Here is a 21,643-nt window from a genome sequence, read left to right as displayed (position 1 = left end):
GAAGCGTCATCGCTCTTGCGCGAAATGCACCGCAGAAGCGGTCGGGAGGTGACTAGTGCCCACGTCGCAGAAGCGACCAAAATTTCGTAGAAGCGGCCTCGCACCTGCGGCCAAAATTGCGCAGGTGCGACGCACCAGAACCAAACTTGTGTTCTTGAACAAAAATGGTCTGAAATTCGTCCTAAACTCATCCGAGCACCTTGGGACCTCGTCTGAATATTCCAACAAGTCTCGTAACATAATACGGACTTACTCGGGATTTCAAATCATGTCAAACAATATCGAAATTACAATTCACACCTCGATTCAGACTTTTAATTTTTCAAACTTTTCACTTTGCAAAACTCGTGCCAAAACATATTAAACGAATCTGGAATGACTTCAAATTTGGCACACAAGTCATAAATGACATAACGGAGCTATTTCAATTTTCGGAATCTCAATCCGAGTCAGATATTAATAAAGTCAAACCCGTGGTCAAACTTTGGAAACCTTTAGCCTTTAGATTTCTAGTTTTCGTTAAATGGCGATAATTTGAGCTAGGGACCTCCGAATTCAATTCCGGGCATATGCCCAAGTCCCAAATCACAATACGGACCTACTGGAATTGTCAAAACACTGATCCGGGTCTATTTGCTCAAAATATTGACCGAAATCAACTCAGTTGAGTTTTAAAGCTCTATTTCACATTTTAATCAATTTTTCAAATAAAAACTTTCCTTAAAATTATTTGGACCGCGCACGCAAGTCGAGGAATGATAAATAGTGTTATTTGAGGTCTTAGAACACATTAATGAATTTTTAAATTAAAGATGACATTTTTGGGTAATCACACCTAGATACCCCGATTAGGAGGTGCGAGCGGTTGGCTCTGACGGGTATGAGAAGAGGTAGAGGTTGCGTAAGAAGTATTGGGGAGAGGTGATCAGGCAGGACATGGCGCGATTCCAGCTCACCGAAGACATGGCTCTTGATAGGAAGGTATAGTGGGAGAGCATTAGGGTTGAAGGTTAGTAGGTAGTTGAGCGTTTTTCTACTCCGTTCTGTATGTAAGTCTAGTCTGCCAATGTCGTGTTTTAGTATGCTAGTGGTACATGTAGTGCTCGTACGATTTTCTAGGACCTTGTCATTGCACAGATTATTGATATTGCTTTTTCAGGTATATTTTCTTATTCTTAGCTCGCTAGTACTATCTTTTTGGTTATATTGTTGTTACTATTCTATTGTCGCATTTCATCTTTTTGTGTCGAGGGTCTATCGAAAATAGCCTCTCTACCCCCAGGGTAGGGGTAAGGTCTTCGTACACACTACCCTCCCCAAACCCCACTTGTGGATTATACTGGGTTGTTGTTTGTTTGTTTGACCCTCTAATGCAATCCTCTTCATTTATCCAAGCTTGAGACCAACCATTTTTAGTAAAGTAGGTATATTCGTCTGCGAAAGAACTACATGACTTACAAACTCTTCGAAGATCATGTTTTACTTACAAACTCGGCTCTAATACTAGAAGTCATAAACAGATGCAACGGCATTTTTAAAATCAAAATCTAACAAATTTACTCGTCTCTTATCTAAAGACTAAAATCCACATACAATATCAACTTTCGCGAATTTGAAAAACGCCGTCCGATCACATTTCTGTAAATTTCAAGATACAAAATAAACAAAAATGATGTGGCGGACATCAAATAGTTCCTAATATTATCAAAACTCATTTACAAAACATATTTGATATAGATTCAACTGACTTTTGACAATTAGAGATAACTTCTCAGCATACTTCAAAACAATATATTTAGAGAAGCAAAATGTTCAATCGCTAATAGCCAATTATTACAACAACAATTGACAAGGGCCGTGTGTTGGTGTGAGCTTCAATGGAATTTATTACAATGTATTACAAACAGCTGAAATGTCGAAGGAAAGTTATAATTTCAAATCTGTGAGAAGTAAAAGGAAGAACCATACACTTATGTACTTCACGAGCTCAGTAAGTCAAAAATGAAGAATCTTGCTACGTATTTACGAAAATTTACAGCAGAAAGAACTTCTGCATAAATCTTGAACAAGCTTCACAGCAGCAGAAATAACCCCTCAGAAATCTTGAACAAGGCTTCAATGTCAGCTGTGAAATTAAACAGCCAAAACACAGGCAGTAAGAGTTTAAATATTTCAATAAGGAGCAACAATGCATTCAAGGAACGTAAGTCAGCAAGCACAACTACATGCCTTAGACAACAAAGAAATTACTAAAAATATACAATTTAATAAGTAACTGAACTGAAAACTGAGCACTGACGAAACTATCATTGAAACATAAAGGTAGAAAAGAAACGAGTCAAGAATGTATCACTATCGACGTCTACCATTCAGATTCTAGATGCTTACAGACCTTGCTATTGTTAGTTTGAAGATGATGGTCAACAGCGGCATTACCGAGGACCAGAAGCACCAATTCTCTCCAGTTTTATACACAAGTCCATTTGTCACTATTGGCTTATGACAAATCAAAAGATCCTTGACCTTCATTAATGGCATAGAGTAACTTCTTGTACATGATTTCCTGTGGAGTGAAATAATGCATAAGAAATTTACTTGGGATAAAAGACACGGAATTGACTGGGAACAGGAAATATCAAACTGCTAAGAGGCAGATGCAGACGCAGGGAGAACATTGGCAGCATATGGCGGTAGTAATAAGAGAAACTCTACCTTACTTGAATAGGGAGGAAGTTTCAAGTAATTAGCACATGTCATCACACTAGGTAGGTCTTCATCTGCAGATTCTGATGGTGCATTAGTGTTGTGTGCTGCATTGCCAGCAGTGGATGAATGCTGTCCCAAATATATGATGGTCAGTCACTGAAATAAAGAGACATGGAAAATAGGCCCACTTAACTTTTAGCTACAACCATACCTTCCTCACAATTGTCAACTTAGGATTCAGACCAGTAAGACCACCTGGAGGGAGCCGGGGAGCACCAGTGACAAACTGACAGAATGCTCGTTGCTGCTCCGGTGTGAACTCTCCCATAATCTCTAGTAGCTGAGGAGAATAATATATTACAACTTATAAACTTGAAATAAATATAAGTGAATGATGAAGAACAAAATCCGAATCATCATTGTTTCAGGCAGTTTTTTCACCAAGAGCAGAAGAACAAAACTTACGTGAATAATGGGAGGACTCTTGGCTGTGTACCCATGGTCGAATTTAATGTGATCTACTAACGTCTCGGGCTGCATAACAAAAAAGAATACAACATATTCAATCAAATAAAGGAAATGCAAGCCTTATCATAACCAGAGGATTCATGAGAAGAAATGTTACCTTCCACAACTCCCTACGGCCACACAACAAGTAGTCCAACTCTGTAGCAGAGAATATTTGTAGAGTTGAAATTTCAAAAACCTGAAAATTGTGAAGCCTAAAAGTTATTTATCATTAGATATAAAATCATCTACAGGTATATCTAAGTTGCTAATATATTAAAGAAATCACGATCTGCGACAAGGAACTATCAGATTGTCCCACTATGTGCTGTTCTAACCCCACAAGATCATCTTAGTCATTTAAGTTCTCCAGAAAAAATCCTCAAGCTATAAAGGCTTACGACAGCAGCAAACCTGATTGAAGCCAGATCTAAAAGCTTCCGTTTGCTTCCTGATTCCAGACCTGACAGTAGCATCAACTACCAAAGAAATGTATTCCTCCAAGTTACTGAGATCCACCTGCAAATTCCATCCAAGGTATTGAAAGAAATATCAACAGAAATAAGGCATGCAATTGAGGGACTTCTGTCAAATACCAAAAGTAAAAAGAGAAGAAAAGGGCAGCCCGGTGCATTAAGCTCCCGCTATGTGCGGGGTTCGGGGAAGTGCCGGGCCACAAGGGTCTATCGTACGCAGCCTTACCCTGCATTTCTGCAAGAGGCTGTTTCCACGGCTCGAACCCGTGACCTCCTGGTCACATGGCAGCAACTTTACCAGTTACGCCAAGGCTCCCCTTCCTAAAAAGAGAAGAAACAAAAGAATTAAGAGGGATGACATCCAAGATATCACGGCTTACATTCTCATCGCATGCTTTAAAAACATATTCAGGATAGCCGGGAAGTGTGAAATCTAAACATAGATCCTCAATTGGTGTCCCATGGAAATGCACGTCATAAAACTTGTCTTGGTTCTGATCTTCCATAGATTCTATATATTGCTTTCGACTAACAAGAGCCTGCAACTCTTGCAAAGTCTTCCCCAATTCAGCGTCAAAAGAAAGAATATCGTACAAATCAAGCTCCTGCAGTGTTTAAGTTAGAAACATTAGTGGAACAGATAAAATACAAAGGTGCGTGCAACAACTGATCGCAGAGGACAAGTGTGCAATATGAAAAAGAACAGCAGGGAGAGCTTACTTGGCCAAGAACAAGCTTATAGAAGGCAGTAGACAGTGGAAGGTCCATAAGCCGTCCATCTTGAAGAGCTTTGGCCATAACACGTCCAAGCAAGCGGAAATGTTCAATTACCTTACAGAATTGACCTCCATTAACAGTATCAGCATGTGGTGGCCAGGGACGTGGGAATAATCCAAGAGGTGCTCGGACAAGATCTTTATCACTGCCACTTAATTTATTATCTACACAAACTTCCATCGAATGTCCATTTGACGTTGATGATGAACCAGACCTCCACATTCCAAGTCCGACTTTTTGAAGATCATGACTTAAAAGGGTATAAAACTCCAGTGTAGGACCCAAGCCAGTACCAACTTCACCAAAATATTCAACTTCAAGAACAGCTTTTTGGCTAGAATACATCTCCATTACTTTAGCAGCAGAATCCAGAATGCGGTTCCTTGAGACACGAACTTTCTGGCGCTGCAATCTACCAACTCTAACTGCTCTCTCATGAGTAGATCCATTACCTTCAGCACCTTGCTGTTGCTGTAGCCTGTTTAAAGCGCGTGACAACCCAAAAGCAGTTGAATAGAAGAACTGGCGCCGAGTCTCAAATGGAAAAAGAAATGGACAGGCCTTTGTCAACTGGTAACACCAAGATGGGAGAGACCCACTACAAAGTGCAAGAGCATCCTGGATCTGTCGTGCCAATTTCGGAGTGAGCTTACTATTGACAAATTCCTCATAAGGAATTTTGACAACCGTAGTATTGACCTCATCTAAACTAGAAACTTTTCCTTCAGCGTAATCATCAATCAGTGAAAGGACTCGCAAACGGGGGGCAAGCTGATTCAGCGCCTCCAATACACGTAATAGGTATAAAATACTGTAAGTAGGGTTACTTTTCTCCAGATCACAAGGAAGTTCTCCCTGCAATATACTATCTAACAATGATGCTTGAAGCAAGGAGGGATCAACACTGGAACTTTCCAAAGAACTGGCTTTCGTAGACTTGGAAGAAATTAAGCTCCCAGCCCCATTCATCAACCTCTCAACTTGGCTCTCTGCCCTTTGGTATGTGATAGTGTAAATATCACTCCAAACCCTACTTCCGTCACTGGATGCAAAATCATTGCCATCATCTCTCTCATCATCATCCTCGTCTAGAACAAGCTGCCGCTGGATAGCCTGGTAGACAGTCAAGTGCCTATTAAGCAGCTTTCCACCAACAGAAAATATTAGTTTTGGTGGATCACCAGAGCCAAATAGAGGGCGCCCGTGCTGATCTCTAGCGTCCCTCACACCTCGACCACTAGCAGATGAAAGTCCCGCCATGGCAGCAGCAGCAAATGACATTGCACCCCGTGAACTGTAGGAATTCCTACTCCTGAACTCAATGGAATCAGATCCCCCAGCGGAGGTTCTGCTCCTAGAACCACCACCAGCATTTGTATGGCTATCACTTGGGGTCTGTGCAAGAGGACTATCCTCCGAGGAATCCACCAATTTAACATCATGCACTTCATCTTGCAAGCAGACAGGAAGAGAATCATCCCTCAGCATCTGGAAATATGGGCAGACAAAGTAAGAATGTCGCTAATACCATATGTGCCCAACCATCTGTATCTAACATTCAAAGAGATTTTCAGAGTGACGCATCGAGAAAAGGATAAAGGTATGACATACGGGAAAGCAAATACAAACCCTTCCTCCCTCCTCTCAACCCCCAAGAAGAAAAGCAGTCTGTAAATAGATACCTACTTTTTTTATAACCAAGATATCCGATATTTCCAGCTTCAGAATTCGGTGGACAATGATACTGCCCCTACACACTTCCCCACTTAAAACTATTCTTTCTCTTCCTATAAATGATACTCCCGCATATTTTTCCTGGGTATTTTCTTTTTGGGGTTAAAGTCATTTCTCTCGGTAGATGTCATTATCTATTGTTTGCATTACTCATCTTCAACCTACTAATTATGCACTCCTAAGAATGTCAAGATAAGGTGAATCCCAAAGCCTGCCCTAGGAGGGCTGACCAAATTACTATCCGAAGTTTGGGTTTTTTTTTAAACAGGAATGACCAATCCCTTGTTTCAATGCTCTATGTAAGGGTCTTGGGTTGCTATAGGTACAAGTTAAGTGACTAACAATTCCATAACAAGGGGTGGGATTACACACAGGGAACAGAAGCAAATGTCCAATTTACATCCTCCCCATACCTTCCCAATCCTTATATAGAAGGGAAGGGTTTGATTGTGCCCAAGAAAGTATATCTCATTGTGAATTCCATGCCTTTCTCAATAACTAAAAGTAGGACAAAAGTATGTGCACTCTCAACCACAGTCCTTACTTAATGATCCGTCATCTCACAGCCCCTTGCTGTAATAGAACAGATTTAACCTATATTCTCAGATCCGCATACCAAAACCCAGACCAAGTCCGATTTTTTACTTGAACCCTGATCCACAAGCACATTAAGTTCATGTTTGTTTTCTAATAGAATAAATTTAATCAGGCTTTCCTTTCTTTTTCCCACGCAATCAACCCACTTAAAGTGTCCTATGGGCTTGCTCCCTGTGGCCAACATTTCTTTAATTTATGTACTTCTAACTACATTCCTTGCACTAAAAGAGAGGGTAAATTTCATTATTTGACACTAATGCATCTTTAAGAATCAGAAAATCAAAGGCTTACAGTTACTGCAGCTTCTAAACTAAAGTTTCCCGACCAAAGTTATTTCATTTGCCTAACAGTGTTCAAGAAGACTTTAAACTCTTAAGATCGAGTTAATCCACTTCGAACAAATTAAGCAAAAAATAATAAAAATAGAAAGAAAAGAAAGAGAGAAATTTAGTAACAAACATCATCATGGTCATCTTCGTCAGACATATCGTCCTCAATCACCAAAGCATCATCAAGTTCAACGGGAGAAATATCCAGCTCGTCATCCTTAAAATGAGAACAGGCAGGAAAATGTCAGCATTCATGATGTTATCAAAACCATTAACCCCGGCTTAGTAGTTGAAAAATGTAAGGAGCAACCAGGAAAAAAATCTAGGTTCCCATAAATATCTTTGCTTCATCTGGAAAACTCAAATTTTCAATAAAGCAATAGGGGGTGATTAACAAATCACTTTGATCTCCTTCAAAAAACTAATTTTGTCAAGAATTATTAGCCAGAAGATGAAGATATTACATTACCTTGGAGGAAGTTTTAGATGTGAAACTAAATGTTTGATTATTTTAAATGAAATTGCTAAGATATCAATCAGATGCATATGATTTGCTTCTTACTTGAGAGATGGGAGTTCAACTTTTGACAAGGGTTTGCAAAATACAGTTTAAACTGTAAACAAAACAATAATATTACAGTTTGATTCAATTTGCAATTAGAAGAGAATAGTTTAGTTTGTAAACCATTCAAAGCTGTCATTCAGTTTGGTTCCAAAATCTTTGAAACAAAACCAAATTGTAAATCGGTGTTTAACTAAAAGTACATTTTTAAAACATACATAAATACAAGTACGTGTATAAACCCTTATAAAAAGAAAATTACCCACCCTTTTTCTCAAAGTTATATTTATATGAACATTAGTTTGATGGGGCATTAGATTTCCTAAGTTAAGGCTGCTCTAGCCTCTACCAATGTAAAATATAATATTTTAAACCCCGTACTCCTAATTGAATTTCGGTGAATTCATAAACTAAACCAAAGCCCGATTTGGTTTCAAGTTTCAGCGTTTAAATGGCTTGGAGAAGTTGTGAACCATACTTAGAAAAATCACAAACCATCAAGAGATAATATCCTTTCTTGGCTTGATCAATGTTTTATCCAAGACTAGCAGGGGCTATGTGGTTAACAGCCTTCACAAGTTCCCTGTTATCTTCCTTCTTTTAAACAATCATCCTGTTTCACCAACTAATTTCCAAATTGACACGAAGAGAAAAGAACAGAAAACAAGACATCAACAATTAATGGCTCTAAACACTTCTGAGGTATGTACGTACGTACGTACGTACATACATACATACATACATGCATGCATGCATGCTCGCACACATATATACATACATACATGCATAAAGTAAACAAAATTACCTCTGAAGAAGAGTCCCCGTTAACAGGTTTCACCTCTGTATCCTTATCCAAAGCTGCTTTTCTCCGAGCAGCATTTTTTGTTTGAGGTTCTCTGCCATCTCCTTGAGCAGGCTTCATAACCGCTTTTCCTTTGCCCTTCGAAGAGCTTCCATCTTTTTCCTGCAGTGACCCCTTAGCACTGTCATTTATATTAACTGCTGACCTAGATCGTGTAGAATGACGACGAGGTGCAGAGGCAGGAGTAGACATAGATGGATATGATGCACCGCCTCCTGCAGGTATGGTCCCAGACCCAGAGTTGCCTGAAGAAGCGGAGGCCTTCTGCCCAGACTCAGGTCGCTTAACTCGGGGCCAGAGGAATCCTTCAATAGCTACTAAACTTGCCAAAGGATCAATTAACAAAACATTTGAGGAGTAGTCGCGGAGGGTTTTCTCTCCTTGAGCTCTGCAAAGGCGCAGCTTAAAAGGCTGAGACAAAGCACTTAAACCTGAAGATAGACGTGCATTTCCTGTCGATGATCTGGAACTATGACTCAGCACAACGGGAAAACGCTCCAAGGAACATAGAGCATTTTGAAGCTTTTGGACCAGAACAGTCATGGGAACCACACTTCCACCATCAACACCAGCAGGAAGAGCAACTGCAATAAAAGACTTGTACCTTTTGATTGCTTGTTCTCGAAGCCTAGGCAAACTAGCATTAGAGATTTTTTCCTTAGAAAGATGTCCACACGTAAAATAATTGAGCAAAGAAGCAACAACTCCACTTCCAATAAACTCAAAAGTTGAAACACCGTCCCCTTTGCTGAGCTCTCCCAGCATGGCAGCTATCACTTCAGCCAAGGTTTCTTCCTTACAGATAGAAATATCCCCAAGCTGAGGCCCAAATGTTTTTGACTTTCCTTTAGGTTTAGCTATTTGATCATCGATACCAGCATTCAACTTCATGCAGAGATTCTTCAATTGTAGAAGATCATCTGTGGCACCAGCTTCAGTAGCCTCTGAATCTGAAGGGAAGTATTTATCCTTGAAAGATTTTGCACATGAACTGACTGCCATCCGAGGATTAGAATTGACTGTCGGAATTTCCATTGGATCTGGCGGAGATCCAATACTTGGAACTGGACTTTTAGGATCTTCAACAGAAGTCGCATCTGTATGGGAATTAGTGCTACAGCGTCGATTACATTTCTCCTTCTCACCACGTGTTGGCTGGGTAGTAGCAGAACCATGAGACTCAGTCAGTATCAAAGTATCAACAGCATGAACAACACCTTCTCGGACAAACATCTTGCCAAAAACTCCAGGGAGCTTTTGCATTAAAATTTCTGCTATTTGAAGAGCGGGCACCAGTACTTGGGGATCCTTCCAAGCCAAAACCCCAGCCAAGAAACTACGAAGACATCATATTCAAGCATTACTTTCAGGGAACTCGCACTGAGAAAAATATCATGCAAAGAGATATTGTCCTGTGGATAAACTAACTTCCACGTGCTAAATGTTGAAACAAAAGAACAAGCTTTAATCTGTCCCAACATACCTTGATACGTTAGTGACATTAATTAAAGACTGAATCATATCTGCATTACTGAAATACATAAGTTTTCCAATAACTGAGAGACACTTGTGGCGTGCTGCAGTATTCACACTGGATCCATATGTCTGATCAGCAAAGGGCAACAGAAAGTCACATCTCTAGTGTCCACTATGGTAAGGTAGTGACATTAATACACCCGTAGAGTTACAATACTAACCTGGATTAGAACAGGAAGGAGATCCGTTCCAAATTGTTGCAGAAGTTCAGGTTGATCATTCAATAGTTTCTCACGAGCTGATACCTCCTGAGAAGATGCATTCAGATCCTCCTGTTTGACAGAACCACTAGCAGAAGGTTTCCTTGTAAACGAGCCCCTAATGAACAAATTAGTGCTAACTGGAAGAGAGATGGTTCCTTGAGGCAGCGGAGGAAGAAGCTCGTTTGCCAGATTCACAATCTCAAAAATCTATAATAAGAGGAAATTACACTTAGGGGTCAATCCTAAGAGCAAGAACTAGAATGCCCAGAAAATAGCTAACGAAAGAGGTCGAATTCAACTAGCAGTTTGAATATGTCAAGCAAATTACATGAATGCACCAAACAAAAAATACCAAGCTTAATAGGAAAGTTTGCAGGGCTTCCATGGACGTGTACCAACTGAGCAGAAAAAGAAATAGATAAGCTTTGAAGGTTAATGAACTAACTAGATCCTCATTATTATCAATTAGAAAAACCTGTTCTGGACTCAGGTGTTTCATTCCAGACAGAGACACACTGTACGAGTACGACCTTGTTTTTGAAACAAAAGGTTGTCCCGCTAATCCGTGTTACATGGAGTGTGGTACCATCTACCGAACATTTTTTTGTTGCTTTTCTGGAATTTTTTCCTTTGGTAGGGGTAGGGGAAGCGCCCGGCTATTACACTATATTTAATGCAGTGTTTGACTGAATTTAAAAACTCCAGCAATTTCTCATTGTTTTCGTAGAACATCTATCCCTTGGGGGAATGACAAAGTAAAGACACAGTAATGGATTTGTTTCACAAGCTAATGGTATTCAAACCCCAGTTATTGTTCACTTTCACCTTATCCGCATGACAAATACATAGAATATCTAATTGTTTCTCCTCATACCACAAATATCAAATATTCAGTATGCACTACTTGTTCCATATTTTCAATGATTCAGTAAAGTTCATATTTTTCTTTCTGATACTCCTGAACAAATCCCTGTGGCCACAGTGACAAATACAGCAAGCAGTGGATTGCGAAAATTAAAGCTATCACACATACCTGCTCTGGAGGTCTGCTCAAGGCAGGTGAAATAGAGACAGTCGCCACGAGGCCAGAACCAGATAAAATGTCCTTGAGGATCCGACTGATACCAAGTATCATCAAGGTTTTAGCCCCTAATGGAGAACCACTGGCAGACGTAGAAAGAAGCCGGATCAAACCCTGCAAACCAAATCAAGTCATAATACAGACCCATGTAAATGATCGACACATTCAAGAACTAAACCTACTGTGTAAGTTTCCGTGCTGAGCGAAGCCTGACCACCTCCAGAATTACTGGTTGAGATGAGGGAGGCAGCTTGCGTGACAAGTCCGTGATTGCAGAGTTCATCTAGTTTCTCTGGAGATGTTGCAAATGCTTCAGCAATCCGGGTCAAGCAGATAGAAGCATGCTCTAATACCTACAAACATATCCAAGAACCATGAAAAAAAATGATAAAGAAAGAAGGCTTAACAAAATTTGGTTTGGGGGGGGACTAAAATAAGTTCAGCAAGCCAAATTATTTGCTGAATCATCCCGTGATTTTGGCATGACGAGATGATGATCTCACCTTTGCATCATGATACTGAAGGAGATTCGTCAACAGTGGAACAGCTTCCATCACAAAGTCAGCCGCATCCGAAGGCAGCTTCTTGCACATATTAGCAGCGGTTGCTAATGCTACTCTCTATAGGAGGAGGATAAAAGAATCTGAATAGTACTCAACCTACTAACGGAACTAAGAATGGCTTATGTCCATAACATCATTTACAATTTATTAGCTTTGCTACCTGAACACCGGTGGAAAAGAAGTCGAGATACGAAAGCACAGCCATGAGTGCACCTGCTCGCAAACAAGCAGTTGGGTCTTCCTGAGATATCTTCTTTAAAGCTTGTAGAGACTGTTAAAGCTAAACATTAGCATCATAACTTAAAATTTTGATCATTCCAATCTTAAGCAAAGCGATTTAACAATGCTTATTCTATTTGCAGAAATGTTATATAGAGAATTTCTAGTTCTAGATAACCTTTAATTTTCACATAAGTAAACAATTTATTGATCATCGGAATGAAATGCGTCCAAAATGATTCACATAACCAACCCCAACTAGTTTAGCATCGAGGCACAATTATTGTAAAGAATAAAACTTTATCACCTGTTCAGCTAAGTCCATGTATTCAATAGTGAGCAACCGAGCTACAAAACATGAAACTGCTCCATAATGCACAACAGCAGCACAAGAAGATGGTAAAACATCAACCAAATGAGTTAACGCCCTAGCTGCAAGAAGCATAATATCAGGATTACTACTCCCCCCATGATTATTAAGCAACCCGACAAGCACAGGTACAAAAGAGTCCACTGAAAAAGTGCTCAAAGAGTCTTCTGTTCCAATAGAAAGCATCACACAAAGCTGTGTCAATGCCTCTATTTGTTTCCCTTCTTCACCATCAGCTCTTAAACCCGATAATATCTTCTTCAGCCGCCCGTTGGACGAGGATGAAGCGGACCCCACCATTGCTGAACTCGGCAGTAAATCATCCAACCCAGCACCTAATTTTCTCAACAGTCCTTGAAGTGCACTACTTGTTGACGTCAAATTATGATGCAAAATCCCTACATCATTTTCACTTTCATTATCATTATCATCTTCATCATCCCTATCCCTAATTTCGTGTTCTTTTTCCTTACCCGAACCCGAACGACGGGCTCGGCTACCCGACCCGGAAGTTTCATTCGTGGAGTCCATAGGAAGTGAACGTTTTGTGACACGAGAACGAGTTGAGGGGGCGCGTGTGGTGAGGCGAGCAGGCTTAGTAACGCGAGTGGTGGGACCAGAGGAAGTAGAATAAGAAGAAGAAGGCGCTGATGACGTGGCTTCCTCCGTCAGTTTCCGGCTCCGAGTTTCCATACAAGGTCGCCGATAATCGGCGATCAGACACAGTACACCGGAATTATCGCCATCTTTTCAGAAACCCTAATTCACAAATTTGGGCGAGGTAAAAAAGGGGAATTTTGATTGATCTAGCTCAACCCAAATCGCACTTTTTTGGAAAATTCAAGTGATTTTAATGTATTGCAATGAACTACAATCGAGCTCTTCGAGAAATCATAGGTAAAAACTGTAAAGTAGAATGTGTGTGTTGTGTGTAAAATATGATTTTATTACTAACCTTTTTCTAGATTTTCACATTTGAGCTAATTAAGAAAGAAACAAGATTATTGCAAACAAAAGTACAAAGATAATTCTTATGATTTGAGATAAATTACAATTTAATATAACACCTCTATTTACAGGGCAAAGGTGATTAGTCACCAAGTAACAAACTCTAAAATCTCTCTAAAATATAGACATTAACCTTAAATATAATTTTATTTAATGTGCCTCGTTAAAACCTTAACTAAAATAAAACTCAGTAGGAAAATTTTCTAATGAAGAAAAAAGAGTGTACACATATCTAATAATATGCCTTTTGGTTACCTCGTTAAAAACATTACAAGGAAACTCAGTGGGACAAAACCATGTAAGGAAAAAAGAGTACAACGGGGGGTCTCTTTTTTGCTCTCGACGCATGTTAAGTGAGGCATGCTAACATACGCCGTATACTGAATAGATGACCCATAACCACCACCAAGGGGGTCGTTCGGCGACTATGACGTAGGCGATGGTAACACCGGCGACTGGAATTCAACATAGGAAAATTCCACTGACTTTTGGTAGCTTCCTCCATTCGAAGTTTCAATCAATCAAAGAGGAGAGTGAAATTGAGGCAGAATATGGTAATTCCAACCAGAATTCTCCTGTAAGGGGAGGAAAAATGAGCAAGTGAAGAAGGAAATTCATGCACCGCGTCGACTCCAATTCTCTGAAATTGGTACTGATAAGCATCCAATAGTTATGGCGGCGAAAGAGCAAATTGAACCAATTGAAGGATTGGGCAATAATCGTAGATCTCAAATGGGGAAACCTCTTACCTATGTTCCTCCATCAATGAGGGATGGTAAGCTGGTTGTGAAGATTGTAGCAAAAGATATCAAGTCATAGGAGGAACTATGGAATTCGGCATTGATAGGATACGTTCTTGGAGACACGCCATATGCTCGATCAATGGACAATTATGTAACTATGGTATGGAATTTTATCGCAAAACCTAAGATTCTGTATCATAAATAAGGGTACTATATTTTCAAATTCCAAACGATAGAGGATAGAGATTTGGTTTTGCATGTTGGCCCATACACATATCACAACAAACTGTTCATACTGAAGAACTGGGAAATTGATTTATATTTCGATCCAGAGTGCCTTAGCACTATTCCGTTGTGGGTGAAGTTTCCAGGTTTACTAGTGGGATATTGGTTTCCTGAAGCCTTAAGCAAATTGGCTAGTGGAGTAGGTAAACCACTGTATACACACAAAATTACTGCAAAAATGGAGAAGATCTCATTTGCTAGAGTATTGGTTGAAGCAGATGTTTCTCAGCCCTTACCAGAATGTATTGAAATTGATACACCCTTTGGTGTGTTTCAACAGCAGGTGACATATGATTGGAGGCCAAAGTTTTGTGTAGATTGCATAAAATTTGGCCATGACTCAGAAAACTGCAGAAGGATTAGTACAGAAACAAAGGAGGAACCTTACCAAGAAGTGGCCAAGAGGAAAAGGAGAAGAAATAGAAAGAAGAACCCAGTCTGGCAAGCAAAAGTGCCAGATAAAGAACACGGGAAGCAACAAGGTAGAGCTGAAACTGGAATTACACAGGTAGAGGCACAGAATATCAAAGGGTCAAAAGGCAAAACCATAGTTGTACATGATACTACACAAAGAGAACTATGATGTTGCAGAAGGCCAACAGATTTGTTGCTCTAAGAATTGAGGAACCTAGCATTATAGGGGGAAGGCATGTATGTGTACAGAGGATGGTAGACCCCCAATGATTGTGTGCACCTGGAATATTAGAGGGCTAAACAAGCTCTCAAAACATAAGGAGTTTCTCTTTCGGGCAAGACATAAAATAGACATTATAGGGTGTGTGAAAACTAGAGTTAAAGAAGGTAAAGCAAGGAAAATTCTGCAGAAAGTAGCTAAAGGATGGAACTACTGTTGTAACTATAACACAACAGTAAATGGCAGAATTTGGCTCTTATGGAAGGATCATATTAATGTGCAGATACTATCAATAAAGGACCAGTATATCCATTACTCAGTGGAGGATAATACAAGCCAGTTTAATAAAGAGTTTACAATGGTCTATGCAAAGAATACATTGCAACAAAAGGGAAGAATTGTGGGCTGAACTATAGCAGTTGGGGGCACCAATCAATACTCCATAGATTCTATGTGGAGATTTTAACAGTGGTCTAACTAATGAAGATAGAATTGGGCAACCAGTCACAGCAAGGGAAATTCAAGGCTTCCAGGAAATGCTTAATAATTTGCAGCTGGCTCCAATAAGATCAATAAGATGGCATTTTACCTAGTGTAACAAGCAGCCTGTGGCAAGCAGAGTATATAGTAAAATAGATTGGGCTTTGGGCAACTTTCAATGGCTACAACAGTATGGACATATTGAGGTAGACTTTCTCAATCCAGGATTATCTGATCACTCTCTTGTTCTGCTGAGATGTGATAAGAAGAGGAGATTACATCCAAAATCATTTAAACTGTTTGCCAATGTAATGGAACATCCTGAGTTTCATGCAATATTGAGAAGGGTATGGGAGCAGAACCAGGGTGCAGATGATATGGCCAGTATTAGTAGGAAGCTACAGGAGTTGAAGCATGAGCTAAAGGACCTAAATCAGTACATGGCCTCATATGCACAAAGGCTGAATCAAGCTAGACAAAAACTGGAGATTGTGCAAGCTACCATATGTACTCCGCCCTTTTGTCAAAACTTGTTTGATCAGGAGAAGGAGATACTAGCTGAAATTGATAAATGGAGCAACATTGAAGAGCAAGCACTTTAGACAGAAATCCAGGGCAAACTGGATTATGTGTGGAGACACCAATTCAAAGTACTTTCATGCACAATGGAAGATCAGACAAAGCAAAAACACAATCACATCTATCTATACAGACACAAGTATCAAACTCACAGATCCTACACAGGTGGAATCAAAGTTCATTTCATTTTTCAAAGGGTTAATGGGTAATTGCATCGGGGAGATTATATGTCCAAACTCAAAAGTCAATAAAAGAGGGCCAATGTTGAATAGGGATCAGCAAACAGAGTTGATAAAGCCAGTGACGACTGAAAAGATAGAAATAGCCATCAAAGATATGCCAACAGACAAAGCTCCAGGGATTGATGGATACCATATAGAGTTCTTTACAAAGAACTGGGACTTGGTGAAGGAAGAGGTGTATGTTGCAGTACAAGGTTTTTTTGAAACAGGAAAATTACAAAAGAAGGTGAACTGCACAGCTATTACTTTGATTCCTAAGGTTAATTCACCAACACTAGTCAAAGACTATAGACCTATAGCATTTTGTAACACCTTGTACAAAATCATTGCCAAGGTGCTACAACGGAGAATAAATGAGGTGATTGGGAACATAGTAAGTCACTCACAGTCTACTTTTATAGAAGGAAGGAGTATCATTGATAACATATTTTTCAGCCATGAATTATTCAAGGGATATAACAGGAAAAGGGTATATCCTAGGTGTATTATGAAAGTGGACCTAAGGAAATCATATGATACTATAGACCGGAGATTCTTGAGAAGAATGCTTAGTGATCTTGGATTTCCCTTCAGATTCATTGAATGGATTATGGAATGTATCACAACAGTTTCATATTCCCTAGTGCTAAATGGAGAACTTACCAAACCTTTCCAAGGAAAAAGAGGGATCAAACAAGGGGACCCTATGTCCCCTTACCTCTTTGTAATTGCTATGGAGTACTTAAATAGAGAAATGATGCAGCTGGCAGAGAATGGGGATGTTAACTTTCACCCTAGATGTAGGAAACTGAGCATAATCCACATTTGTTTTGCGGATGACTTACTCATGTTCTGCAGGGCAGATATTGAATCCATCAGACTCCTTCAAGGGACTTTTCAGAAATTTTCTGAAGCTTCTGGACTACAAGCTAACATAGATAAGAGCTCTATTTACTTGGCAGGGGTGGATGAATATGAAAAATAGTATATTATGAATGTACTGGGTTTGAAGAGGGTACTCTTCCTTTCATATATTTAGGAGTGCCACTATCATCAAAAAAATTAAATGTGTAGCAATGTTTACCCTTATTTGAGAAGATTACAGCAAGAGTAAGGTGTTGGTCTATAAGGTTACTTTCATACTCTGCAGACTACAACTGATAAAATTAGTGTTGTTTGGCATTCAAACCTACTGGGCACAGATATTCATCCTTCCTAAGAAAGTTATGAAGATGATTGGTGCAGTATACGGATCATTCTTATGGACTGGTGAAGCATCTATCATAAAGAAAACACTGATATATTGGGAAAAAGTCTGTATGCCTCAATCTGCAGGGGGCTTGAATGTCATAAACTTATGCATTTGGAACAAAGTTGCTGTGATGAAGCAATTATGGGCAGTTGCAATGAAAAAAGGCTGCCTATGGATAAAATGGGTTCATAACTACTATATAAAAAAGCAGGACTTGGAGCACATGCCTACACCCAAGACTGCAGCTTGGGTAATCAGGAAAATCATAGAGACAAGGGAGAACTTGAAGAGGCAGTCCATGCAGGGATCCTTGAGTGATCGACTGAAGATATTGCAGGTGCAAGAACAATTTTCAATCAAACAGGCCTATCTTATGTTGATGCCCCAGTATCAAAAAGTCCCTTGGAAGAGCATAGTTCTGTAGACAAGCATTCACCCTAGATTCAAGTTCATATTATGGTTGGCTGTACATGAAAGGCTATCTACTGTGGATAGACTAAATAAAATGGGAATACATGTGCCAAAGATTGTGTATTCTGTAAAGCTGCAAATGAAACACTGCATCACCTATTCTTTGAGTGCCCAGTTACTAGCAGAGTATGGACCAGATTACTGGTATGGCTAGGCATGAAAAGGAACATAAAGGGATGGAAAAATGAGCTTACATGGGCAAGCAGAATGGCTAGAAAGAAGATAGGAAAAGCTGCAATCACTAGCTGTGTGTTTGCTATGATAATATACAGTATATGGAGGGAAATGAACATGATTAGATTCCAGGAAAGTATCTTTAAGGAACACAGAATATGCAGAGAAATTGTTCTACATGTGCACGCTAGAGGCAGAAGACATCCAACTTGGCAGCAGACATTACATAGCATAGATAGATTTGCTTAGACCTTTGTATGTAATGAACTGTCTAGTTTTTGTTTGAAGCAATGCCTAGATTTGTAGTAGATGCGAATGCAATATGTAATCTAGGACTAGATTCAGAATTCTGGATAGTAGTTGGTCAGCAGCTACTTGGCTATGTACATATACACTTTTGATTAACACAATTTGAGTTTAATAAAAAAAAAAAGAGTACAACGCTAAATAAACTCCCCCGATGAGAGCATCAATTCACGTCTTTAAGCCTTCACATCCCGATCTTGTGCACCATCTTCAAAAGATCGTTGGTAGAGATTCGATAAATAAATCAGCCATATTAACTTGAATGATTATATTGCACATTGAAATCATCATTCTTTATTAAGAATTTTATTTGAAACTGATTTGTCTATACGCTTTAAGCGTACCATAGATTTTGCCTTTCCAGGACTTACCTATCTATATTATATTAAAAGCACGAAGGCCCTTAACGAAATATTGTTTGGCTTTTTTACTCCTTTAAAATAGAGTTCACATTAGATAAAATAGTAATTTGATTTTTTTTAAACTATTACCCTAATATTTAGGAATAGCCACTTAATTATTCCTAATATTTAGTACTTTGACTTTTTAGTTCCTTTCGGTTCTAAAATTCCTACGCTTCTCAATTGGAAAGTTTCACCACTTTGTAAGTTTTTTTTTTGTTTTTTAATAAAATCTTCACTTTCAACTCTATTTTGATAAAAAGAGAAGGAACTAAAATTTTACATCTTGTTGGGGTCACTTACTTTTCTACCGCCTTTAAATTTATATAAGGAGCACTAGACATGGACGTATTTGCAATTCAAGAGTTCTCAAAACCCTTGTCTTTTTCTTTCCTACAAGTAACTGTCAAACAAATTTACAGGGTTTGCTAATGAATAGGCGATAATTAGTGGATTAGAATAGTGATGAATAGCTAATTAAAAGCTTTAGATTTTTCTTATGAGATACTTAATCTTCTAATAGGCTTTATTCTTGAGTCCAATCTTGATTAGTATATTCTAACTCGTGTGATCTATATTTCTTTTGTCTTTGCTTAATTTCTCTTATGATGTAATAGAATAGTTAGATGAATCTCTATTGTGGCTATCTTTCATATTCCCTTGATTCATCATCTTTTAAACTGTAAAAATGTCTAGAGAATATGTATTTTATCGCGTTCTAAATTCTATTAGCGACACTTATATGATATTTTAAGAAAATTACCAAATATTAACCGAACCGTACCGACACCGAAGAGAAATCGAGATGACCGGGACGATTTCAAAAAGTCTTATTTTTGTTATACAAAATAGAGTAATCAAAAAATTGCTATGATATAAATGTAATAAAATAACCAGCTGAATCGAACTATTAAATTTATCTTGCTTGCTTGGATTTTTAATAACATTTTAACTTTTGTATTTTATTGTATAAAGCGAATATAAATATAATACTTAGGTGAATTTTTTAAAAAAATTAAATTTATTAAGGCAGTGTATACACGCAAAATATGCTTGTTAAAGCACAGACGTATGCAAAGTAGCATTAAACAACTTTTTAAGTTTTTAATGATAACAAATTGCAACTCTTGAATCTTATTATGATGAGTTGGATCTTAATTAAAAAATCAAATTCTTGAATCATATTAGGATGACAGATGAGTGGCATGACATGAACCAACTGGAACAAGAGGATGAACCATCGTGAGTGGATTCAAATTCCTAAACATAATCACATTTATAATTTTAAGGAACTCTAAAATTTTACTCAATGTTTATTTTATAACTCAAATACATATACTTTAAATATTACTATTTATATTATTTTTAAAAGAATTTATTTTCATTAATATTGGGACCACGCGCAACGCGCGTACCCTAAGACTAGTTCTGATAGGAGCATTTGTAGTAAGAATATAGTTACTTTCTTTGGGTCAGCAAATGCGTCTTGCATGCTTTGAAATATATTGCAGATGCATTATCTTTTTATGAACTTCAAGTTCATATTATCTTGTTCGAGGATATAGATGTACAAATGATAATTCATTCCACGTAACTATGATGACCCAAAAGGTCATCTTATATTTTAGAACTCGAATCTGCGCTCTTAAGCCTTAAAAATCTTATTTTTAACCTCCTCAATTTGCGTGCACAGTCCGGCTAGGTTTCCGGAAAGCTTTTATGTAGAAAATTGATACAAATAAGAATTTATGCCTTAAAAAATTGATTTTATTTGACTTCGGTTAATATTTTTGGTAAATGGGTCCGGATCCGTATTTTGACAGTTCCGGTGGGTCTGGATCAAATTATGGGACCTGGACGTATACCCGAAATCGAATTCGAAGGTCCCTAGCTTGAGTTATGAAATTTTTATGAAAATTAAAAGTCTGGAAATTAATTATTTTTAAGAATTGATTGATGTTTGACATTGTTAGTACCGGGTCCATATTTTGGTTCCAGAGCCCGGTACAGGTTCATTATAATATTTAAGACTTATCTGTAAAATTTATTGAGAAACGGAGTTGATTTGACGTGATTCAGACATCCAGGTGAGAAGATATGAATTTTAAAATGTTTTTGAGAATTTCATTTGATTTGGTGCTAAATTCGGAGTTCTAGGTATTATTTTGGCGATTGGATCGCGCGAGCAGGTCCGTATGATATTTTTAGACTTGTGTGCATGTTTGGTTTGGAGCCCCGAGGGCTTGGGTGAGTTTCGGATATGCCACGGGATGTTTTGGACTTGGAAAAAATCAGGCTTTCTACAGATTCTGGTGTCTGGCATATCCTTCTTCGCGTTCGCGAAGGTCCTCTCGCGAAGGCGAAGAGTAAATTGGTGAGGCTGAGACTTCTTCTTCACGAACGCGAAGGCCTGGTCGCGAACGCGAAGTGATGGGGGATTTCCCTTCGCGAACCCGATCGGCTCATCGCTAACGCGAAGCACTTGGGGACCTGGGGGAGGGTTGGTCGTTCCTTCATCGTGAACGCGAGCAATGTCTCGCGAACGCGAAGGCCAGGGGGAGTAACCA

At 38.8% G+C, this 21,643-nt stretch overlaps 1 protein-coding gene across 1 annotated transcript; it reads right to left on the bottom strand.

Moving 5' to 3' along the window:
* Positions 1-1,780: 1,780 nt before the first annotated feature.
* LOC107798409 (E3 ubiquitin-protein ligase UPL3) lies at positions 1,781-13,567 on the bottom strand. The gene is made up of 18 exons (XM_075248103.1): positions 12,460-13,567; positions 12,094-12,204; positions 11,874-11,990; positions 11,553-11,723; positions 11,323-11,484; positions 10,248-10,496; positions 10,034-10,155; positions 8,494-9,886; positions 7,257-7,343; positions 4,410-5,954; positions 4,070-4,294; positions 3,628-3,732; positions 3,332-3,412; positions 3,172-3,240; positions 2,918-3,046; positions 2,713-2,835; positions 2,393-2,563; positions 1,781-2,125 (listed from the first exon to the last, which is right to left on the bottom strand). The coding sequence occupies exons 1-17, from the start codon at positions 13,213-13,215 to the stop codon at positions 2,498-2,500; spliced, it is 5,511 nt and encodes a 1,836-aa protein (XP_075104204.1). The 5' UTR covers positions 13,216-13,567; the 3' UTR covers positions 1,781-2,125; positions 2,393-2,497.
* Positions 13,568-21,643: the final 8,076 nt, after the last annotated feature.

This window comes from Nicotiana tabacum, chromosome 24, assembly GCF_000715075.1.
Source record: "Nicotiana tabacum cultivar K326 chromosome 24, ASM71507v2, whole genome shotgun sequence".
NCBI classification, from domain to species: Eukaryota; Viridiplantae; Streptophyta; class Magnoliopsida; order Solanales; family Solanaceae; genus Nicotiana; species Nicotiana tabacum.
Note: the sequence above shows the minus strand (reverse complement) of the source record. Positions and strands in the feature narration are given on the sequence as shown.